The sequence below is a fragment of the Amaranthus tricolor genome, chromosome 2 (assembly GCF_026212465.1).
Source record: "Amaranthus tricolor cultivar Red isolate AtriRed21 chromosome 2, ASM2621246v1, whole genome shotgun sequence".
NCBI classification, from domain to species: Eukaryota; Viridiplantae; Streptophyta; class Magnoliopsida; order Caryophyllales; family Amaranthaceae; genus Amaranthus; species Amaranthus tricolor.
This window is the reverse complement of record NC_080048.1, coordinates 40,640,487-40,663,015: the sequence shown is the minus strand read 5'-3', so window position 1 is coordinate 40,663,015 and position 22,529 is coordinate 40,640,487. Positions and strand designations below refer to the sequence as shown.

Sequence of the window (22,529 nt, the reverse complement as noted above, 5' to 3'; positions counted from 1 at the left end):
TTTGGGATGATAAAAACCTCTTTATTTTAGCAAAATTACTCGCATACAATAAGGTGTGTCTACCAAGACGTATCAAGGGGCTCTTTGAGCTTATTTTGTGGCCTTATTGGTGTTATTTAGAGTTGTCTTAGGCACGTGGTAACCTAGCGAGCATTCTGATGTTACATTCTCACATTGCCATAAAAACTTTTCATAACGCCCGAAATCGTGAACTATAGCCTTATGAAGGAGGCACTTCAGATCAATCTCGGGACTGTCTTAGAATTCTCCAAAACTTATCCCGTACTCTTTATACATCTTATTAGGATAATTGGGGTGATAAACTCCGTCCTTACTCTAGTCAAATTGCTCATATATAAAATAATATGTGTCCACAAAAAAATATAAAAGGGATCTTTGAGCTCATTATGTGTCCTTCTTGGTGCCATTTATATTTGTTTAGGGCTCATTGTTCCCCATTGAAGATACCTATGTTGCTTTTTCACATTTACATTAAAACTTTAGAACTCCTTTAAAGCGTGATTTACCCTTTGAAATGGGATAATTAGAATCTACCTTAGGCTTCAACTCAGAATTGTTGAAAACTTTTTCCACACTCTCTAATAGGTTCTAGCACGATATTTGGGATGATAAAAACCTCTTTATTTTAGCATAATTACTCACATACAATAAGGTGTGTCTACCAAGACGTATGAAGGGGCTCTTTGAGCTTATGTTGTGGCCTTATTGGTGCCATTTAGAGTTGTCTTAGGCACGTGGTAACCTAACGAGCATTCTGATGTTACATTCTCACATTGCCATAAAAACTTTTCATAACGCCCGAAATCGTGAACTATAGCCTTATGAAGGAGGCACTTCAGATCAATCTCGGGCCTGTCTCAGAATTCTCCAAAACTTATCCCGTACTCTTTATAGATCTTATTAGGATAATTGGGGTGATAAACTCCCTCCTTACTCTAGTCAAATTGCTCATATATAAAATAATATGTGTCCACAAAAAAATATAAAAGGGATCTTTGAGCTCATTATGTGTCCTTCTTGGTGCCATTTATATTTGTTTAGGGCTCATTGTGCCCCATTGAAGATACCTATATTGCTTTTTCACATTTACATTAAAACTTTAGAACTCCTTTTAAGCGTGATTTACCCTTTGAAATGGGATAATTAGAATCTATCTTAGGCTTCAACTCAGAATTGTTGAAAACTTTTTCCACACTCTCTAATAGGTTCTAGCACGATATTTGGGATGATAAAAACCTCTTTATTTTAGCATAATTACTCACATACAATAAGGTGTGTCTACCAAGACGTATGAAGGGGCTCTTTGAGCTTATGTTGTGGCCTTATTGGTGCCATTTAGAGTTGTCTTAGGCACGTGGTAACCTAACGAGCATTCTGATGTTACATTCTCACATTGCCATAAAAACTTTTCATAACGCCCGAAATCGTGAACTATAGCCTTATGAAGGAGGCACTTCAGATCAATCTCGGGCCTGTCTCAGAATTCTCCAAAACTTATCCCGTACTCTTTATAGATCTTATTAGGATAATTGGGGTGATAAACTCCCTCCTTACTCTACTCAAATTGCTCATATATAAAATAATATGTGTCCACAAAAAAATATAAAAGGGATCTTTGAGCTCATTATGTGTCCTTCTTGGTGCCATTTATATTTGTTTAGGGCTCATTGTGCCCCATTGAAGATACCTATATTGCTTTTTCACATTTACATTAAAACTTTAGAACTCCTTTTAAGCGTGATTTACCCTTTGAAATGGGATAATTAGAATCTATCTTAGGCTTCAACTCAGAATTGTTGAAAACTTTTTCCACACTCTCTAATAGGTTCTAGCACGATATTTGGGATGATAAAAACCTCTTTATTTTAGCATAATTACTCACATACAATAAGGTGTGTCTACCAAGACGTATGAAGGGGCTCTTTGAGCTTATGTTGTGGCCTTATTGGTGCCATTTAGAGTTGTCTTAGGCACGTGGTAACCTAACGAGCATTCTGATGTTACATTCTCACATTGCCATAAAAACTTTTCATAACGCTCGAAATCGTGAACTATAGCCTTATGAAGCAGGCACTTCAGATCAATCTCGGGCCTGTCTCAGAATTCTCCAAAACTTATCCCGTACTCTTTATAGATCTTATTAGGATAATTGGGGTGATAAACTCCCTCCTTACTCTAGTCAAATTGCTCATATATAAAATAATATGTGTCCACAAAAAAATATAAAAGGGATCTTTGAGCTCATTATGTGTCCTTCTTGGTGCCATTTATATTTGTTTAGGGCTCATTGTGCCCCATTGAAGATACCTATATTGCTTTTTCACATTTACATTAAAACTTTAGAACTCCTTTTAAGCGTGATTTACCCTTTGAAATGGGATAATTAGAATCTATCTTAGGCTTCAACTAAGAATTGTTGAAAACTTTTTACACACTCTCTAATTGGTTCTAGCACGATATTTGGGATGATAAAAACCTCTTTATTTTAGCAAAATTACTCGCATACAATAAGGTGTGTCTACCAAGACGTATCAAGGGGCTCTTTGAGCTTATTTTGTGGCCTTATTGGTGTTATTTAGAGTTGTCTTAGGCACGTGGTAACCTAGCGAGCATTCTGATGTTACATTCTCACATTGCCATAAAAACTTTTCATAACGCCCGAAATCGTGAACTATAGCCTTATGAAGGAGGCACTTCAGATCAATCTCGGGACTGTCTTAGAATTCTCCAAAACTTATCCCGTACTCTTTATACATCTTATTAGGATAATTGGGGTGATAAACTCCGTCCTTACTCTAGTCAAATTGCTCATATATAAAATAATATGTGTCCACAAAAAAATATAAAAGGGATCTTTGAGCTCATTATGTGTCCTTCTTGGTGCCATTTATATTTGTTTAGGGCTCATTGTGCCCCATTGAAGATACCTATATTGCTTTTTCACATTTACATTAAAACTTTAGAACTCCTTTTAAGCGTGATTTACCCTTTGAAATGGGATAATTAGAATCTATCTTAGGCTTCAACTCAGAATTGTTGAAAACTTTTTCTACACTCTCTAATAGGTTCTAGCACGATATTTGGGATGATAAAAACCTCTTTATTTTAGCAAAATTACTCACATACAATAAGGTGTGTCTACCAAGACGTATCAAGGGGCTCTTTGAGCTTATGTTGTGGCCTTATTGGTGCCATTTAGAGTTGTCTTAGGCACGTGGTAACCTAACGAGCATTCTGATGTTACATTCTCACATTGCCATAAAAACTTTTCATAACGCCCGAAATCGTGAACTATAGCCTTATGAAGGAGGCACTTCAGATCAATCTCGGGCCTGTCTCAGAATTCTCCAAAACTTATCCCGTACTCTTTATAGATCTTATTAGGATAATTGGGGTGATAAACTCCCTCCTTACTCTAGTCAAATTGCTCATATATAAAATAATGCGTGTCCACAAAAAAATATAAAAGGGATCTTTGAGCTCATTATGTGTCCTTCTTGGTGCCATTTATATTTGTTTAGGGCTCATTGTGCCCCATTGAAGATACCTATATTGCTTTTTCACATTTACATTAAAACTTTAGAACTCCTTTTAAGCGTGATTTACCCTTTGAAATGGGATAATTAGAATCTACCTTATGCTTCAACTCAGAATTGTTGAAAACTTTTTCCACACTCTCTAATAGGTTCTAGCACGATATTTGGGATGATAAAAACCTCTTTATTTTAGCAAAATTACTCACATACAATAAGGTGTGTCTACCAAGACGTATCAAGGGGCTCTTTGAGCTTATGTTGTGGCCTTATTGGTGCCATTTAGAGTTGTCTTAGGCACGTGGTAACCTAACGAGCATTCTGATGTTACATTCTCACATTGCCATAAAAACTTTTCATAACGCCCGAAATCGTGAACTATAGCCTTATGAAGGAGGCACTTCAGATCAATCTCGGGCCTGTCTCAGAATTCTCCAAAACTTATCCCGTACTCTTTATAGATCTTATTAGGATAATTGGGGTGATAAACTCCCTCCTTACTCTAGTCAAATTGCTCATATATAAAATAATATGTGTCCACAAAAAAATATAAAAGGGATCTTTGAGCTCATTATGTGTCCTTCTTGGTGCCATTTATATTTGTTTAGGGCTCATTGTGCCCCATTGAAGATACCTATATTGCTTTTTCACATTTACATTAAAACTTTAGAACTCCTTTTAAGCGTGATTTACCCTTTGAAATGGGATAATTAGAATCTATCTTAGGCTTCAACTCAGAATTGTTGAAAACTTTTTCCACACTCTCTAATAGGTTCTAGCACGATATTTGGGATGATAAAAACCTCTTTATTTTAGCAAAATTACTCACATACAATAAGGTGTGTCTACCAAGACGTATCAAGGGGCTCTTTGAGCTTATGTTGTGGCCTTATTGGTGCCATTTAGAGTTGTCTTAGGCACGTGGTAACCTAACGAGCATTCTGATGTTACATTCTCACATTGCCATAAAAACTTTTCATAACGCCCGAAATCGTGAACTATAGCCTTATGAAGGAGGCACTTCAGATCAATCTCGGGCCTGTCTCAGAATTCTCCAAAACTTATCCCGTACTCTTTATAGATCTTATTAGGATAATTGGGGTGATAAACTCCCTCCTTACTCTAGTCAAATTGCTCATATATAAAATAATGCGTGTCCACAAAAAAATATAAAAGGGATCTTTGAGCTCATTATGTGTCCTTCTTGGTGCCATTTATATTTGTTTAGGGCTCATTGTGCCCCATTGAAGATACCTATATTGCTTTTTCACATTTACATTAAAACTTTAGAACTCCTTTTAAGCGTGATTTACCCTTTGAAATGGGATAATTAGAATCTACCTTATGCTTCAACTCAGAATTGTTGAAAACTTTTTCCACACTCTCTAATAGGTTCTAGCACGATATTTGGGATGATAAAAACCTCTTTATTTTAGCAAAATTACTCACATACAATAAGGTGTGTCTACCAAGACGTATCAAGGGGCTCTTTGAGCTTATGTTGTGGCCTTATTGGTGCCATTTAGAGTTGTCTTAGGCACGTGGTAACCTAACGAGCATTCTGATGTTACATTCTCACATTGCCATAAAAACTTTTCATAACGCCCGAAATCGTGAACTATAGCCTTATGAAGGAGGCACTTCAGATCAATCTCGGGCCTGTCTCAGAATTCTCCAAAACTTATCCCGTACTCTTTATAGATCTTATTAGGATAATTGGGGTGATAAACTCCCTCCTTACTCTAGTCAAATTGCTCATATATAAAATAATATGTGTCCACAAAAAAATATAAAAGGGATCTTTGAGCTCATTATGTGTCCTTCTTGGTGCCATTTATATTTGTTTAGGGCTCATTGTGCCCCATTGAAGATACCTATATTGCTTTTTCACATTTACATTAAAACTTTAGAACTCCTTTTAAGCGTGATTTACCCTTTGAAATGGGATAATTAGAATCTATCTTAGGCTTCAACTCAGAATTGTTGAAAACTTTTTCCACACTCTCTAATAGGTTCTAGCACGATATTTGGGATGATAAAAACCTCTTTATTTTAGCAAAATTACTCACATACAATAAGGTGTGTCTACCAAGACGTATCAAGGGGCTCTTTGAGCTTATGTTGTGGCCTTATTGGTGCCATTTAGAGTTGTCTTAGGCACGTGGTAACCTAACGAGCATTCTGATGTTACATTCTCACATTGCCATAAAAACTTTTCATAACGCCCGAAATCGTGAACTATAGCCTTATGAAGGAGGCACTTCAGATCAATCTCGGGCCTGTCTCAGAATTCTCCAAAACTTATCCCGTACTCTTTATAGATCTTATTAGGATAATTGGGGTGATAAACTCCCTCCTTACTCTAGTCAAATTGCTCATATATAAAATAATGCGTGTCCACAAAAAAATATAAAAGGGATCTTTGAGCTCATTATGTGTCCTTCTTGGTGCCATTTATATTTGTTTAGGGCTCATTGTGCCCCATTGAAGATACCTATATTGCTTTTTCACATTTACATTAAAACTTTAGAACTCCTTTTAAGCGTGATTTACCCTTTGAAATGGGATAATTAGAATCTACCTTATGCTTCAACTCAGAATTGTTGAAAACTTTTTCCACACTCTCTAATAGGTTCTAGCACGATATTTGGGATGATAAAAACCTCTTTATTTTAGCAAAATTACTCACATACAATAAGGTGTGTCTACCAAGACGTATCAAGGGGCTCTTTGAGCTTATGTTGTGGCCTTATTGGTGCCATTTAGAGTTGTCTTAGGCACGTGGTAACCTAACGAGCATTCTGATGTTACATTCTCACATTGCCATAAAAACTTTTCATAACGCCCGAAATCGTGAACTATAGCCTTATGAAGGAGGCACTTCAGATCAATCTCGGGCCTGTCTCAGAATTCTCCAAAACTTATCCCGTACTCTTTATAGATCTTATTAGGATAATTGGGGTGATAAACTCCCTCCTTACTCTAGTCAAATTGCTCATATATAAAATAATATGTGTCCACAAAAAAATATAAAAGGGATCTTTGAGCTCATTATGTGTCCTTCTTGGTGCCATTTATATTTGTTTAGGGCTCATTGTGCCGCATTGAAGATACCTATATTTCTTTTTCACATTTACATTAAAACTTTAGAACTCCTTTTAAGCGTGATTTACCCTTTGAAATGGGATAATTAGAATCTATCTTAGGCTTCAACTCAGAATTGTTGAAAACTTTTTCCACACTCTCTAATAGGTTCTAGCACGATATATGGGATGATAAAAACCTCTTTATTTTAGCAAAATTACTCACATACAATAAGGTGTGTCTACCAAGACGTATCAAGGGGCTCTTTGAGCTTATGTTGTGGCCTTATTGGTGGCATTTAGAGTTGTCTTAGGCACGTGGTAACCTAGCGAGCATTCCTATGTTACATTCTCACATTGCCATAAAAACTTTTCATAACGCCCGAAATCGTGAACTATAGCCTTATGAAGGAGGCACTTTAGATCAATCTCGGGACTGTCTCAGAATTCTCCAAAACTTATCCCGTACTCTTTATAGATCTTATTAGGATAATTGGGGTGATAAACTCCCTCCTTACTCTAGTCAAATTGCTCATATATAAAATAATGCGTGTCCACAAAAAAATATAAAAGGGATCTTTGAGCTCATTATGTGTCCTTCTTGGTGCCATTTATATTTGTTTAGGGCTCATTGTGCCCCATTGAAGATACCTATATTGCTTTTTCACATTTACATTAAAACTTTAGAACTCCTTTTAAGCGTGATTTACCCTTTGAAATGGGATAATTAGAATCTACCTTATGCTTCAACTCAGAATTGTTGAAAACTTTTTCCACACTCTCTAATAGGTTCTAGCAAGATATTTGGGATGATAAAAACCTCTTTATTTTAGCAAAATTACTCACATACAATAAGGTGTGTCTACCAAGACGTATCAAGGGGCTCTTTGAGCTTATGTTGTGGCCTTATTGGTGCCATTTAGAGTTGTCTTAGGCACGTGGTAACCTAACGAGCATTCTGATGTTACATTCTCACATTGCCATAAAAACTTTTCATAACGCCCGAAATCGTGAACTATAGCCTTATGAAGGAGGCACTTCAGATCAATCTCGGGCCTGTCTCAGAATTCTCCAAAACTTATCCCGTACTCTTTATAGATCTTATTAGGATAATTGGGGTGATAAACTCCCTCCTTACTCTAGTCAAATTGCTCATATATAAAATAATGCGTGTCCACAAAAAAATATAAAAGGGATCTTTGAGCTCATTATGTGTCCTTCTTAGTGCCATTTATATTTGTTTAGGGCTCATTGTGCCCCATTGAAGATACCTATATTGCTTTTTCACATTTACATTAAAACTTTAGAACTCCTTTAAAGCGTGATTTACCCTTTGAAATGGGATAATTAGAATCTACCTTAGGCTTCAACTCAGAATTGTTGAAAACTTTTTCCACACTCTCTAATAGGTTCTAGCACGATATATGGGATGATAAAAACCTCTTTATTTTAGCCAAATTACTCACATACAATAAGGTGTGTCTACCAAGACGTATCAAGGGGCTCTTTGAGCTTATTTTGTGGCCTTATTCGTGTTATTTATAGTTGTCTTAGGCACGTGGTAACCTAGCGAGCATTCCTATGTTACATTCTCACATTGCCATAAAAACTTTTCATAACGCCCGAAATCGTGAACTATAGCCTTATGAAGGAGGCACTTTAGATCAATCTCGGGACTGTCTCAGAATTCTCCAAAACTTATCCCGTACTCTTTATAGATCTTATTAGGATAATTGGGGTGATAAACTCCCTCCTTACTCTAGTCAAATTGCTCATATATAAAATAATGCGTGTCCACAAAAAAATATAAAAGGGATCTTTGAGCTCATTATGTGTCCTTCTTGGTGCCATTTATATTTGTTTAGGGCTCATTGTACCCCATTGAAGATACCTATATTGCTTTTTCACATTTACATTAAAACTTTAGAACTCTTTTAAAGCGTGATTTACCCTTTGAAATGGGATAATTAGAATCTACCTTAGGCTTCAACTAAGAATTGTTGAAAACTTTTTCCACACTCTCTAATTGGTTCTAGAACGATATTTGGGATGATAAAAACCTCTTTATTTTAGCCAAATTACTCACATACAATAAGGTGTGTCTACCAAGACGTATCAAGGGGCTCTTTGAGCTTATTTTGTGGCCTTATTGGTGTTATTTATAATTGTCTTAGGCACGTGGTAACCTAGCGAGCATTCCTATGTTACATTCTCACATTGCCATAAAAACTTTTCATTAACGCCCGAAATCGTGAACTATAGCCTTATGAAGGAGGCACTTCAGATCAATCTCGTGACTGTCTCAGAATTCTCCAAAACTTATCCCGTACTCTTTATAAATCTTTTTAAGATAATTGGGGTGATAAACTCCCTCCTTACTCTCGTCAAATTGCTCATATATAAAATAATGCGTGTCCAGAAAAAAATATAAAAGGGATCTTTGAGCTCATTATGTGTCCTTCTTGGTGCCATTTATATTTGTTTAGGGCTCATTGTGCCCCATTGAAAATACCTATGTTGCTTTTTCACATTTACATTAAAACTTTAGAACTCCTTTAAAGCGTGGTTTACCCTTTGAAATGGGATAATTAGAATCTACCTTAGGCTTCAACTCAGAATTGTTGAAAACTTTTTCCACACTCTCTAATAGGTTCTAGCATGATATTTGGGATGATAAAAACCTCTTTATCTTAGCCAAATTACTCACATACAATAAGGTGTGTTTACCAAGACGTATCAAGGGGCTCTTTGAGCTTATGTTGTGGCCTTATTGATGTCATTTATAGTTGTTTTAGGCACGTGGTAACCTAACGAGCATTCCTATGTTACATTCTCACATTGCCATAAAAACTTTTCATAACGCCCGAAATGGTGAACTATAGCCTTATGAAGGAGGCACTTCAGGTCAATCTCTGGCCTGTCTCAATTTTCTCCAAAACTTATCCCGTACTCTTTATAGATCTTATTAGGATAATTGGGGTGATAAACTCCCTCCTTACTCTTGTCAAATTGCTCATATATAAAATAATGCGTGTCCACAAAAAAATATAATAGGGATCTTTGAGCTCATTATGTGTCCTTCTTGGTGCCATTTATATTTGTTTAGGGCTCATTGTGCCCCATTGAAGATACCTATATTGCTTTTTCACTTTTACATTAAAACTTTAGAACTCCTTTAAAGCGTGATTTACCCTTTGAAATGGGATAATTAGAATCTTCCTTAGGCTTCAACTCAGAATTGTTGAAAACTTTTTCCACACTCTCTAATAGGTTCTAGCACGATATTTTGGGCTGATAAAAACCTCTTTATTTTAGCCAAATTACTCACATACAATAAGATGTGTCTACCAAGACGTATCAAGGGGCTCTTTGAGCTTATGTTGTGGCCTTATTGGTGTCATTTATAGTTGTTTTAGGCACGTGGTAACCTAACGAGCATTCCTATGTTACATTCTCACATTGCCATAAAAACTTTTCATAACGCCTGAAATTGTGAACTATAGCCTTATGAAGGAGGCACTTCAGATCAATCCGGGCCTATCTCAAAATTCTCCAAAACTTATTCCATACTCTATAATTCCTATCAAGATAATTTAGGTGATAAAGTTCCTTCTTCCTTTGGTCAAATTGGTCATATACACAATAAGGTGTGTCCTCCAAAGTATATAAATGGGATCTTTTATTTGTTTATGTGTCATTCTTGGTGCCATTTATAATTTTCTAAGGCATGTGCTGTGCCCATGAGGATTCCGATATTGATTTTTCACTATGACTTCAAACTATTTAAAACTCCTTGTAAGCGTGAGTTAGATCCTTTGAAATTTGAAATTAGAACCTACCTCAGGCCTCGACTCAGAAATCTCGAGAACGTTTCCTTTATTCTTTTTTATAGGTTAGGTTCTATCATGATCTTTCGGATGATAAAACCTCCTTATTTTAGCCAAATTACTCACACATACATTAAGGTGTATCTTCCAAGACGTATAAAGGGACTCTTTGAGCTTTTTTTGTGGCCTTATTGGTGCCATTTATAGTTGTTTTAGGCACTTGGTAACCTAACGACTCTTTTAATGTTACATTCTCACATTGCCATAAAACCTTTTCATAAGACCCAAAAGCGTGAATTATATAGCCTTATAAAGAAGGTACTCGGATCAATCTCGGTCCTGTCTCAGAATTCTCCAAAAATTATTCCATAGACTTTATAGATCTTATTTGGATAATTGGGGTGATAAAATCCCTCCTTACTCTAGTCAAATTGCTCATATATAAAATAATATGTGTCCACAAAAAAATATAAAAGGGATCTTTGAGCTCATTATGTGTCCTTCTTGGTGCCATTTATATTTGTTTAGGGCTCATTGTGCCCCATTGAAGATACCTATATTGCTTTTTCACATTTACATTAAAACTTTAGAACTCCTTTTAAGCGTGATTTACCCTTTGAAATGGGATAATTAGAATCTATCTTAGGCTTCAACTCAGAATTGTTGAAAACTTTTTCTACACTCTCTAATAGGTTCTAGCACGATATTTGGGATGATAAAAACCTCTTTATTTTAGCAAAATTACTCACATACAATAAGGTGTGTCTACCAAGACGTATCAAGGGGCTCTTTGAGCTTATGTTGTGGCCTTATTGGTGCCATTTAGAGTTGTCTTAGGCACGTGGTAACCTAACGAGCATTCTGATGTTACATTCTCACATTGCCATAAAAACTTTTCATAACGCCCGAAATCGTGAACTATAGCCTTATGAAGGAGGCACTTCAGATCAATCTCGGGCCTGTCTCAGAATTCTCCAAAACTTATCCCGTACTCTTTATAGATCTTATTAGGATAATTGGGGTGATAAACTCCCTCCTTACTCTAGTCAAATTGCTCATATATAAAATAATGCGTGTCCACAAAAAAATATAAAAGGGATCTTTGAGCTCATTATGTGTCCTTCTTGGTGCCATTTATATTTGTTTAGGGCTCATTGTGCCCCATTGAAGATACCTATATTGCTTTTTCACATTTACATTAAAACTTTAGAACTCCTTTTAAGCGTGATTTACCCTTTGAAATGGGATAATTAGAATCTACCTTATGCTTCAACTCAGAATTGTTGAAAACTTTTTCCACACTCTCTAATAGGTTCTAGCACGATATTTGGGATGATAAAAACCTCTTTATTTTAGCAAAATTACTCACATACAATAAGGTGTGTCTACCAAGACGTATCAAGGGGCTCTTTGAGCTTATGTTGTGGCCTTATTGGTGCCATTTAGAGTTGTCTTAGGCACGTGGTAACCTAACGAGCATTCTGATGTTACATTCTCACATTGCCATAAAAACTTTTCATAACGCCCGAAATCGTGAACTATAGCCTTATGAAGGAGGCACTTCAGATCAATCTCGGGCCTGTCTCAGAATTCTCCAAAACTTATCCCGTACTCTTTATAGATCTTATTAGGATAATTGGGGTGATAAACTCCCTCCTTACTCTAGTCAAATTGCTCATATATAAAATAATATGTGTCCACAAAAAAATATAAAAGGGATCTTTGAGCTCATTATGTGTCCTTCTTGGTGCCATTTATATTTGTTTAGGGCTCATTGTGCCCCATTGAAGATACCTATATTGCTTTTTCACATTTACATTAAAACTTTAGAACTCCTTTTAAGCGTGATTTACCCTTTGAAATGGGATAATTAGAATCTATCTTAGGCTTCAACTCAGAATTGTTGAAAACTTTTTCCACACTCTCTAATAGGTTCTAGCACGATATTTGGGATGATAAAAACCTCTTTATTTTAGCAAAATTACTCACATACAATAAGGTGTGTCTACCAAGACGTATCAAGGGGCTCTTTGAGCTTATGTTGTGGCCTTATTGGTGCCATTTAGAGTTGTCTTAGGCACGTGGTAACCTAACGAGCATTCTGATGTTACATTCTCACATTGCCATAAAAACTTTTCATAACGCCCGAAATCGTGAACTATAGCCTTATGAAGGAGGCACTTCAGATCAATCTCGGGCCTGTCTCAGAATTCTCCAAAACTTATCCCGTACTCTTTATAGATCTTATTAGGATAATTGGGGTGATAAACTCCCTCCTTACTCTAGTCAAATTGCTCATATATAAAATAATGCGTGTCCACAAAAAAATATAAAAGGGATCTTTGAGCTCATTATGTGTCCTTCTTGGTGCCATTTATATTTGTTTAGGGCTCATTGTGCCCCATTGAAGATACCTATATTGCTTTTTCACATTTACATTAAAACTTTAGAACTCCTTTTAAGCGTGATTTACCCTTTGAAATGGGATAATTAGAATCTACCTTATGCTTCAACTCAGAATTGTTGAAAACTTTTTCCACACTCTCTAATAGGTTCTAGCAAGATATTTGGGATGATAAAAACCTCTTTATTTTAGCAAAATTACTCACATACAATAAGGTGTGTCTACCAAGACGTATCAAGGGGCTCTTTGAGCTTATGTTGTGGCCTTATTGGTGCCATTTAGAGTTGTCTTAGGCACGTGGTAACCTAACGAGCATTCTGATGTTACATTCTCACATTGCCATAAAAACTTTTCATAACGCCCGAAATCGTGAACTATAGCCTTATGAAGGAGGCACTTCAGATCAATCTCGGGCCTGTCTCAGAATTCTCCAAAACTTATCCCGTACTCTTTATAGATCTTATTAGGATAATTGGGGTGATAAACTCCCTCCTTACTCTAGTCAAATTGCTCATATATAAAATAATGCGTGTCCACAAAAAAATATAAAAGGGATCTTTGAGCTCATTATGTGTCCTTCTTAGTGCCATTTATATTTGTTTAGGGCTCATTGTGCCCCATTGAAGATACCTATATTGCTTTTTCACATTTACATTAAAACTTTAGAACTCCTTTAAAGCGTGATTTACCCTTTGAAATGGGATAATTAGAATCTACCTTAGGCTTCAACTCAGAATTGTTGAAAACTTTTTCCACACTCTCTAATAGGTTCTAGCACGATATATGGGATGATAAAAACCTCTTTATTTTAGCCAAATTACTCACATACAATAAGGTGTGTCTACCAAGACGTATCAAGGGGCTCTTTGAGCTTATTTTGTGGCCTTATTCGTGTTATTTATAGTTGTCTTAGGCACGTGGTAACCTAGCGAGCATTCCTATGTTACATTCTCACATTGCCATAAAAACTTTTCATAACGCCCGAAATCGTGAACTATAGCCTTATGAAGGAGGCACTTTAGATCAATCTCGGGACTGTCTCAGAATTCTCCAAAACTTATCCCGTACTCTTTATAGATCTTATTAGGATAATTGGGGTGATAAACTCCCTCCTTACTCTAGTCAAATTGCTCATATATAAAATAATGCGTGTCCACAAAAAAATATAAAAGGGATCTTTGAGCTCATTATGTGTCCTTCTTGGTGCCATTTATATTTGTTTAGGGCTCATTGTACCCCATTGAAGATACCTATATTGCTTTTTCACATTTACATTAAAACTTTAGAACTCTTTTAAAGCGTGATTTACCCTTTGAAATGGGATAATTAGAATCTACCTTAGGCTTCAACTAAGAATTGTTGAAAACTTTTTCCACACTCTCTAATTGGTTCTAGAACGATATTTGGGATGATAAAAACCTCTTTATTTTAGCCAAATTACTCACATACAATAAGGTGTGTCTACCAAGACGTATCAAGGGGCTCTTTGAGCTTATTTTGTGGCCTTATTGGTGTTATTTATAATTGTCTTAGGCACGTGGTAACCTAGCGAGCATTCCTATGTTACATTCTCACATTGCCATAAAAACTTTTCATTAACGCCCGAAATCGTGAACTATAGCCTTATGAAGGAGGCACTTCAGATCAATCTCGTGACTGTCTCAGAATTCTCCAAAACTTATCCCGTACTCTTTATAAATCTTTTTAAGATAATTGGGGTGATAAACTCCCTCCTTACTCTCGTCAAATTGCTCATATATAAAATAATGCGTGTCCAGAAAAAAATATAAAAGGGATCTTTGAGCTCATTATGTGTCCTTCTTGGTGCCATTTATATTTGTTTAGGGCTCATTGTGCCCCATTGAAAATACCTATGTTGCTTTTTCACATTTACATTTAAACTTTAGAACTCCTTTAAAGCGTGGTTTACCCTTTGAAATGGGATAATTAGAATCTACCTTAGGCTTCAACTCAGAATTGTTGAAAACTTTTTCCACACTCTCTAATAGGTTCTAGCATGATATTTGGGATGATAAAAACCTCTTTATCTTAGCCAAATTACTCACATACAATAAGGTGTGTTTACCAAGACGTATCAAGGGGCTCTTTGAGCTTATGTTGTGGCCTTATTGATGTCATTTATAGTTGTTTTAGGCACGTGGTAACCTAACGAGCATTCCTATGTTACATTCTCACATTGCCATAAAAACTTTTCATAACGCCCGAAATGGTGAACTATAGCCTTATGAAGGAGGCACTTCAGGTCAATCTCTGGCCTGTCTCAATTTTCTCCAAAACTTATCCCGTACTCTTTATAGATCTTATTAGGATAATTGGGGTGATAAACTCCCTCCTTACTCTTGTCAAATTGCTCATATATAAAATAATGCGTGTCCACAAAAAAATATAATAGGGATCTTTGAGCTCATTATGTGTCCTTCTTGGTGCCATTTATATTTGTTTAGGGCTCATTGTGCCCCATTGAAGATACCTATATTGCTTTTTCACTTTTACATTAAAACTTTAGAACTCCTTTAAAGCGTGATTTACCCTTTGAAATGGGATAATTAGAATCTTCATTAGGCTTCAACTCAGAATTGTTGAAAACTTTTTCCACACTCTCTAATAGGTTCTAGCACGATATTTTGGGCTGATAAAAACCTCTTTATTTTAGCCAAATTACTCACATACAATAAGATGTGTCTACCAAGACGTATCAAGGGGCTCTTTGAGCTTATGTTGTGGCCTTATTGGTGTCATTTATAGTTGTTTTAGGCACGTGGTAACCTAACGAGCATTCCTATGTTACATTCTCACATTGCCATAAAAACTTTTCATAACGCCTGAAATTGTGAACTATAGCCTTATGAAGGAGGCACTTCAGATCAATCCGGGCCTATCTCAAAATTCTCCAAAACTTATTCCATACTCTATAATTCCTATCAAGATAATTTAGGTGATAAAGTTCCTTCTTCCTTTGGTCAAATTGGTCATATACACAATAAGGTGTGTCCTCCAAAGTATATAAATGGGATCTTTTATTTGTTTATGTGTCATTCTTGGTGCCATTTATAATTTTCTAAGGCATGTGCTGTGCCCATGAGGATTCCGATATTGATTTTTCACTATGACTTCAAACTATTTAAAACTCCTTGTAAGCGTGAGTTAGATCCTTTGAAATTTGAAATTAGAACCTACCTCAGGCCTCGACTCAGAAATCTCGAGAACGTTTCCTTTATTCTTTTTTATAGGTTAGGTTCTATCATGATCTTTCGGATGATAAAACCTCCTTATTTTAGCCAAATTACTCACACATACATTAAGGTGTATCTTCCAAGACGTATAAAGGGACTCTTTGAGCTTTTTTTGTGGCCTTATTGGTGCCATTTATAGTTGTTTTAGGCACTTGGTAACCTAACGACTCTTTTAATGTTACATTCTCACATTGCCATAAAACCTTTTCATAAGACCCAAAAGCGTGAATTATATAGCCTTATAAAGAAGGTACTCGGATCAATCTCGGTCCTGTCTCAGAATTCTCCAAAAATTATTCCATAGACTTTATAGATCTTATTTGGATAATTGGGGTGATAAAATCCCTCCTTACTCTTGTCAAATTGTTCATATATAAGATAATGCGTGTCCACCAAAAAATATAAAAGGGATCTTTGAGCTCATTATGTGTCCTTCTTGGTGCCATTTATATTTGTTTAGGGCTCATTGTGCCCCATTGAAGATACCTATATTGCTTTTTCACATTTACATTAAAACTTTAGAACTCCTTTAAAGCGTGATTTACCCTTTGAAATGGGATAATTAGAATCTACCTTAGGCTTCAACTCAGAATTGTTGAAAACTTTTTCCACACTCTCTAATAGGTTCTAGCACGATATTTGGGATGATAAAAACCTCTTTATTTTAGCCAAATTACTCACATACAATAAGGTGTGTCCACCAAGACGTATCAAGGGGCTCTTTGAGCTTATGTTTTGGCCTTATTGATGTCATTTATAGTTGTTTTAGGCACGTGGTAACCTAACGAGCATTCCTATGTTACATTCTCACATTGCCATAAAAACATTTCATAACGCCTGAAATCGTGAACTATAGCCTTATGAAGGAGGCACTTCAGATCAATCCGGGCCTATCTCAAAATTCTCCAAAACTTATTCCATACTCCTTAAATTCTATCAAGATAATTTAGGTGATAAAGTCCCTCCTTCCTTTGGTCAAATTGCTCATATACACAATAAGGTGTGTCCTCCAAAATATATAAATGGGATCTTTTATTTGTTTATGTGTTATTCTTGGTGCCATTTATAATTTTCTAAGGCACGTGCTGAGCCCATGAGGATTCCTATATTGATTTTTCACTATGACTTCAAACTATTTAAAACTCCTTGTAAGCGTGAGTTAGATCCTTTGAAATTTGAAATTAGAACCTACCTCAGGCCTCGACTCAGAAATCTCGAGAACTTTTCCTTTATTCTTTTTTATAGGTTAGGTTCTATCACGATCTTTCGGATGATAAAACCTCCTTAGTTTTGCCAAATTACTCACACATACATTAAGGTGTATCTTCCAAGACGTATAAAGGGACTCTTTGAGCTTTTTTTGTAGCCTTATTGGTGCCATTTATAGTTGTTTTAGGCACTTGGTAACCTAACGACTCTTTTAATGTTACATTCTCACATTGCCATAAAACCTTTTCATAAGACCCAAAAGCGTGAATTATATAGCCTTATAAAGAAGGTACGGATCAATCTCGGTCCTGTCTCAGAATTCTCCAAAACTTATTCCATACACTTTATAGATCTTATTTGGATAATTGGGGTGATAAAATCCCTCCTTACTCTTGTCAAATTGTTCATATATAAGATAATGCGTGTCCACAAAAAAATATAAAAGGGATCTTTGAGCTCATTATGTGTCCTTCTTGGTGCCATTTATATTTGTTTAGGGCTCATTGTGCCCCATTGAAGATACCTATATTGCTTTTTCACATTTACATTAAAACTTTAGAACTCCTTTAAAGCGTGATTTACCCTTTGAAATGGGATAATTAGAATCTACCTTAGGCTTCAACTCAGAATTGTTGAAAACTTTTTCCACACTCTCTAATAGGTTCTAGCACGATATTTGGGATGATAAAAACCTCTTTATTTTAGCCAAATTACTCACATACAATAAGGTGTGTCTACCAAGACGTATCAAGGGGCTCTTTGAGCTTATGTTTTGGCCTTATTGATGTCATTTATAGTTGTTTTAGGCACGTGGTAACCTAACGAGCATTCCTATGTTACATTCTCACATTGCCATAAAAACATTTCATAACGCCCGAAATCGTGAACTATAGCCTTATGAAGGAGGCACTTCAGATCAATCCGGGCCTATCTCAAAATTCTCCAAAACTTATTCCATACTCTATAAATTCTATCAAGATAATTTAGGTGATAAAGTCCCTCCTTCCTTTGGTCAAATTGCTCATATACACAATAAGGTGTGTCCTCCAAAATATATAAATGGGATCTTTTATTTGTTTATGTGTTATTCTTGGTGCCATTTATAATTTTATAAGGCACGTGCTGAGCCCATGAGGATTCCTATATTGATTTTTCGCTATGACTTCAAACTATTTAAAACTCCTTGTAAGCGTGAGTTAGATCCTTTGAAATTTGAAATTAGAACCTACCTCAGGCCTCGACTCAGAAATCTCGAGAACTTTTCCTTTATTCTTTTTTATAGGTTAGGTTCTATCACGATCTTTCGGATGATAAAACCTCCTTAGTTTTGCCAAATTACTCACACATACATTAAGGTGTATCTTCCAAGACGTATAAAGGGACTCTTTGAGCTTTTTTTGTGGCCTTATTGGTGCCATTTATAGTTGTTTTAGGCACTTGGTAACCTAACGACTCTTTTAATGTTACATGCTCACATTGCCATAAAACCTTTTCATAAGACCCAAAAGCGTGAATTATATAGCCTTATAAAGAAGGTACTCGGATCAATCTCGGTCCTGTCTCAGAATTCTCCAAAACTTATTCCATACACTTTATAGATCTTATTTGGATAATTGGGGTGATAAAATCCCTCCTTACTCTTGTCAAACTGTTCATATATAAGATATTGCGTGTCCACAATAACATATAAAGGGATCTTTGTGCTCATTTTCCTTATTGGTGCCATTTATATTTGTTTAGGCCATGTTGTGCCCAATTCAAGATACCTGTTGCTTTTACACATATACATCAAAACTATTAAAACTTCTTGAAAATGTGATTTATACCCTTTGAAATAGGATAATTAGAACGTACCTTAGGCCTCAATTCAGAATTGTTGAAAACTTTTCCCACATTTTTTTATAAGTTCTATCAGGATATTTGGGATGGTAAAACCCTTCTTATAGGTGTGTGAACCAAGAGGTACAAAGGGGCTCTTTGAGCTTATTATGTTTCCTTATTGGTGGCATTTATAGTTGTCTAAGGCACGGGTAGACCCCATGAGGTTTCCTATATTGCTTTTTCACAATGACATCAAAATTATCAAAACTCCTGGTAAGCGTGAGTTATATCCTTAGAAATTGGAAAATTAGAAGTTACCTCAGGCCTCGAATCAGAATTGTCGAATACTTTCTTCACTCTTTTTAATAGGTTTTATCACAATTTTAGGGGTGATAAAAACCCCTTTATTTTAACCAAATTTCTCACACATTATATAGTGTTTCTACCAAAACGTACAAAATGGTTCTTTGAGTTTATTATGTGGCCTCATTGGTGCCATTTAGAGATGTCTTAGGCACGTGGAAACCTAACGAGCATTCTGATGTTACATTCTCACATTGCCATAAAAACTTTTCATAACACCCGAAAGCTTGAATTATAGTCTTATAAAGGAGGCACTTCGGATCAATCTCGGGCCTGTCTCAAAATTCTCCAAAACCTATTTCATACTCTTTATAGATCTTATTAGGATAATTGGGGTGATAAAATCCCTCCTTACTCTGGTCAAATTGCTCATATAGACAATAAGGTGTGTCCACCAAAATATATAAAGGGGTTCTTTTATCTCTTTATGTGTCATTCTTGGTGCCATTTATGGTTTTCTATGGCATGTGGTGACCACATGAGGATTCCTACATTGCTTTTTCACAATGAACACTTTTTTTGGGATTAAGACTATAGCATTGTTATTGTTTGTGTTGTTGTATATGAATGGCAATGTCAACCAGTCTGCTCAACTAGTGATTATACTGTGTAATTTAGCAACTTTAATTTTGGCACTTGCCATAATCCAGTACATAGTACATCACAAAAAATTAACTTAACCAAATAGTACATGCAGATGCAGTTTCTTCAACGAAGAAGCCCGGCTTTAGTAAGGATCTGACTGTAACCCGAGCCACTGAAGCAGTTGCGCTGACCACTGAGGAGTCTAAAGCAAAATCCTCAAAGAAGAATAAAAAGGAAAAGTACCCTCGTAGAATACTTGATGTGTATCAGATCCTTCAAGTCCCTATTATAACCGAAGCTGCGATTAAAAATATTGCTGATGAGAACTCGCTGCTTTTCACCGTAGATGTTCGTGCTGATAAAAAGATGATCAGAGAGGCTGTAAATAACTTTTTTGGTGTCAAAGTTCGTAAAGTAAATACTTTAATCAGGTGAGCATTAAGATCTTTTCTTCCCAGCGTTCTATCATGTGAAGTTGCATATGATTTGTGTTATTAAGTGTCAATCGGAAATGACTTCTTTCTCTTTACAAAGGTTAAATTGTTTACCATAGTGCAAAGACAAGGCCGCATCGTATCACATGGGCCGCATCGTAAAGGTTTTAAAAAACATACCCATCCCTCTTAGTAAAGACGTAAAAAACGGGTTTGTGCCTTTTTAAGACACATCTCATGCTTTTAGCCGTTATTTAGAGTTATGATAACCGCATCACTCCTTACTGCATCAGCATGTCGTTACCATGATGGCCAGATCATGACTGTTACCACATTTTTGCTCTATATTGAGTACATATAACCCCTCCAAAACTCGTCTAGGTGGGATTCCTGATGGAAATCACTTCACGGCATTGGGATAGTGAAATGTTGTTATTGGACATTACATATGTTATTTCGAGTTTTCGACCCTTAGTTGATGAGGTCCTTTTATTTGCAAATTCCTCATAAATGCATCACATTTTTCTGCAATGCAAATGTCTTCTTGAAGTACTTCATTATTATCCATACTCTTTCACTCAGAAAATTTTCATAAAACCTAGTTTTTTCAGACATAAATCATTGATTTTATATAGATGTGCAGGCCTGATGGAACTAAGAAAGCATATGTCATGTTGAATAGAGAATACAATGCCTCAGATCTTGCAAAGAAGATAGGAATCTTCCCAAGCAGCGGTTAGCTTCGAAGATTTTCGATGTATAATTGCTGCCCTTTTTGTCCTTCCTCCTTCCTCGACAAAAAAAAAAAGCAAAGCCGTGTTTGGAGGTAGAATTGCTACGAAATTTGCAGTGATCTGGGGTTTTTGTTGTTGTGTTGAGTATAACAGGTTCGTACTTGATTACTCTTTTCAAGAGGTGAGGGTGGAAGCCATGAATGCCTTCCTTGAGTTTGTTTTGAGGTAGTTTTAAGATTTGTTTGTGTAAATTGTAAATGCACTTTATGGTTGAGCTGTTTTCATGAACACAACTTCCTGGTTTCTATGCAGTTCCCGTCTTCCTTTCTTAGTGCCACAGTCATTAGCGGTGTCAAAGCGTTAATCTCGATTTTATGATGTTGGCTATATGAATCGAAACAAATCATCGTAAGACATAGTCATGAATATATATATATATATATATATATATATATATATATATATATATATATATATATATATATATATATATATATATATAAGGAAAAAATACTCTAAACGGAAATAAAAATATTATAAACTTTTGTCGTTAGGGATCGGGATTTCGAGATAAGATGTTACATAATCAGAGCAAATATTTCATGAATACAAATCATGGGTGAGACCGTTCTCACAATGCATCTTATTGGGCTGGCTTATTTTTTTTATCAATTTTAAGATTTAAACTGTCAATTTTAATGCTTAAAATTCTCACCTTAATATAGAACTTTAAAGTAAAATGACTCAAACATTAAAAATGGTATTAGAAACTTTGAGATTGGCTTTTAAGTCTGTCAATTAGCCTTTTAAATTTTAAATTGATATGTTAAAAGTTTTTTTAAAATTTTTACTAGACCTGAACCAATCGCACAACTTAGACCGTCATAGACGAGATTTACTCTTTCGTGAAAACTTGACAATGAGATATGTTGTGATATCAATAGTACTATATATAGTTGTGACGGATTGTATGAATTTTCCCGTTATTATTACAAAGTCAATAAATCATTTTTTGAGAAATTAAGAAACGATCAAGAAAGTGACACTTTGATAAAATAATCCCATAAATTGGGGATCATGAATTGAAACAAATTACTTTAGCTTCCCCTCTTTTTAAGCTGCCTTAAATGCCCCAATAAAAGTACTACTAGGAATGAAGACGAAGAGATCTTCCAAGCTAGAATTATTCGATAAATTCATAATAATTTCCTATATGAAAATTAATCATAAAATAAAAGGAGTTTTGACTTGTTTCAATTAA

At 35.6% G+C, this 22,529-nt stretch overlaps 1 protein-coding gene across 3 annotated transcripts in view; it reads left to right on the top strand.

Moving 5' to 3' along the window:
- The window catches only part of LOC130806114 (50S ribosomal protein L23, chloroplastic-like), a 39,627-nt gene extending 18,022 nt beyond the window's left edge, over nt 1-21,605 (top strand). Inside the window, exons 2-3 of one of the 3 annotated variants that reach the window (XM_057671048.1) lie at nt 20,213-20,531; nt 21,178-21,605. In XM_057671048.1, the coding sequence (XP_057527031.1) occupies nt 20,213-20,531; nt 21,178-21,274 (416 nt within the window). In that variant the 3' untranslated portion in view covers nt 21,275-21,605. Of the gene's footprint in view, nt 1-20,203; nt 20,532-21,169 lie in introns of all 3 variants that reach the window. The other 2 variants (XM_057671049.1, XM_057671047.1) reach the window with 2 other exon arrangements.
- Nucleotides 21,606-22,529: the final 924 nt, after the last annotated feature.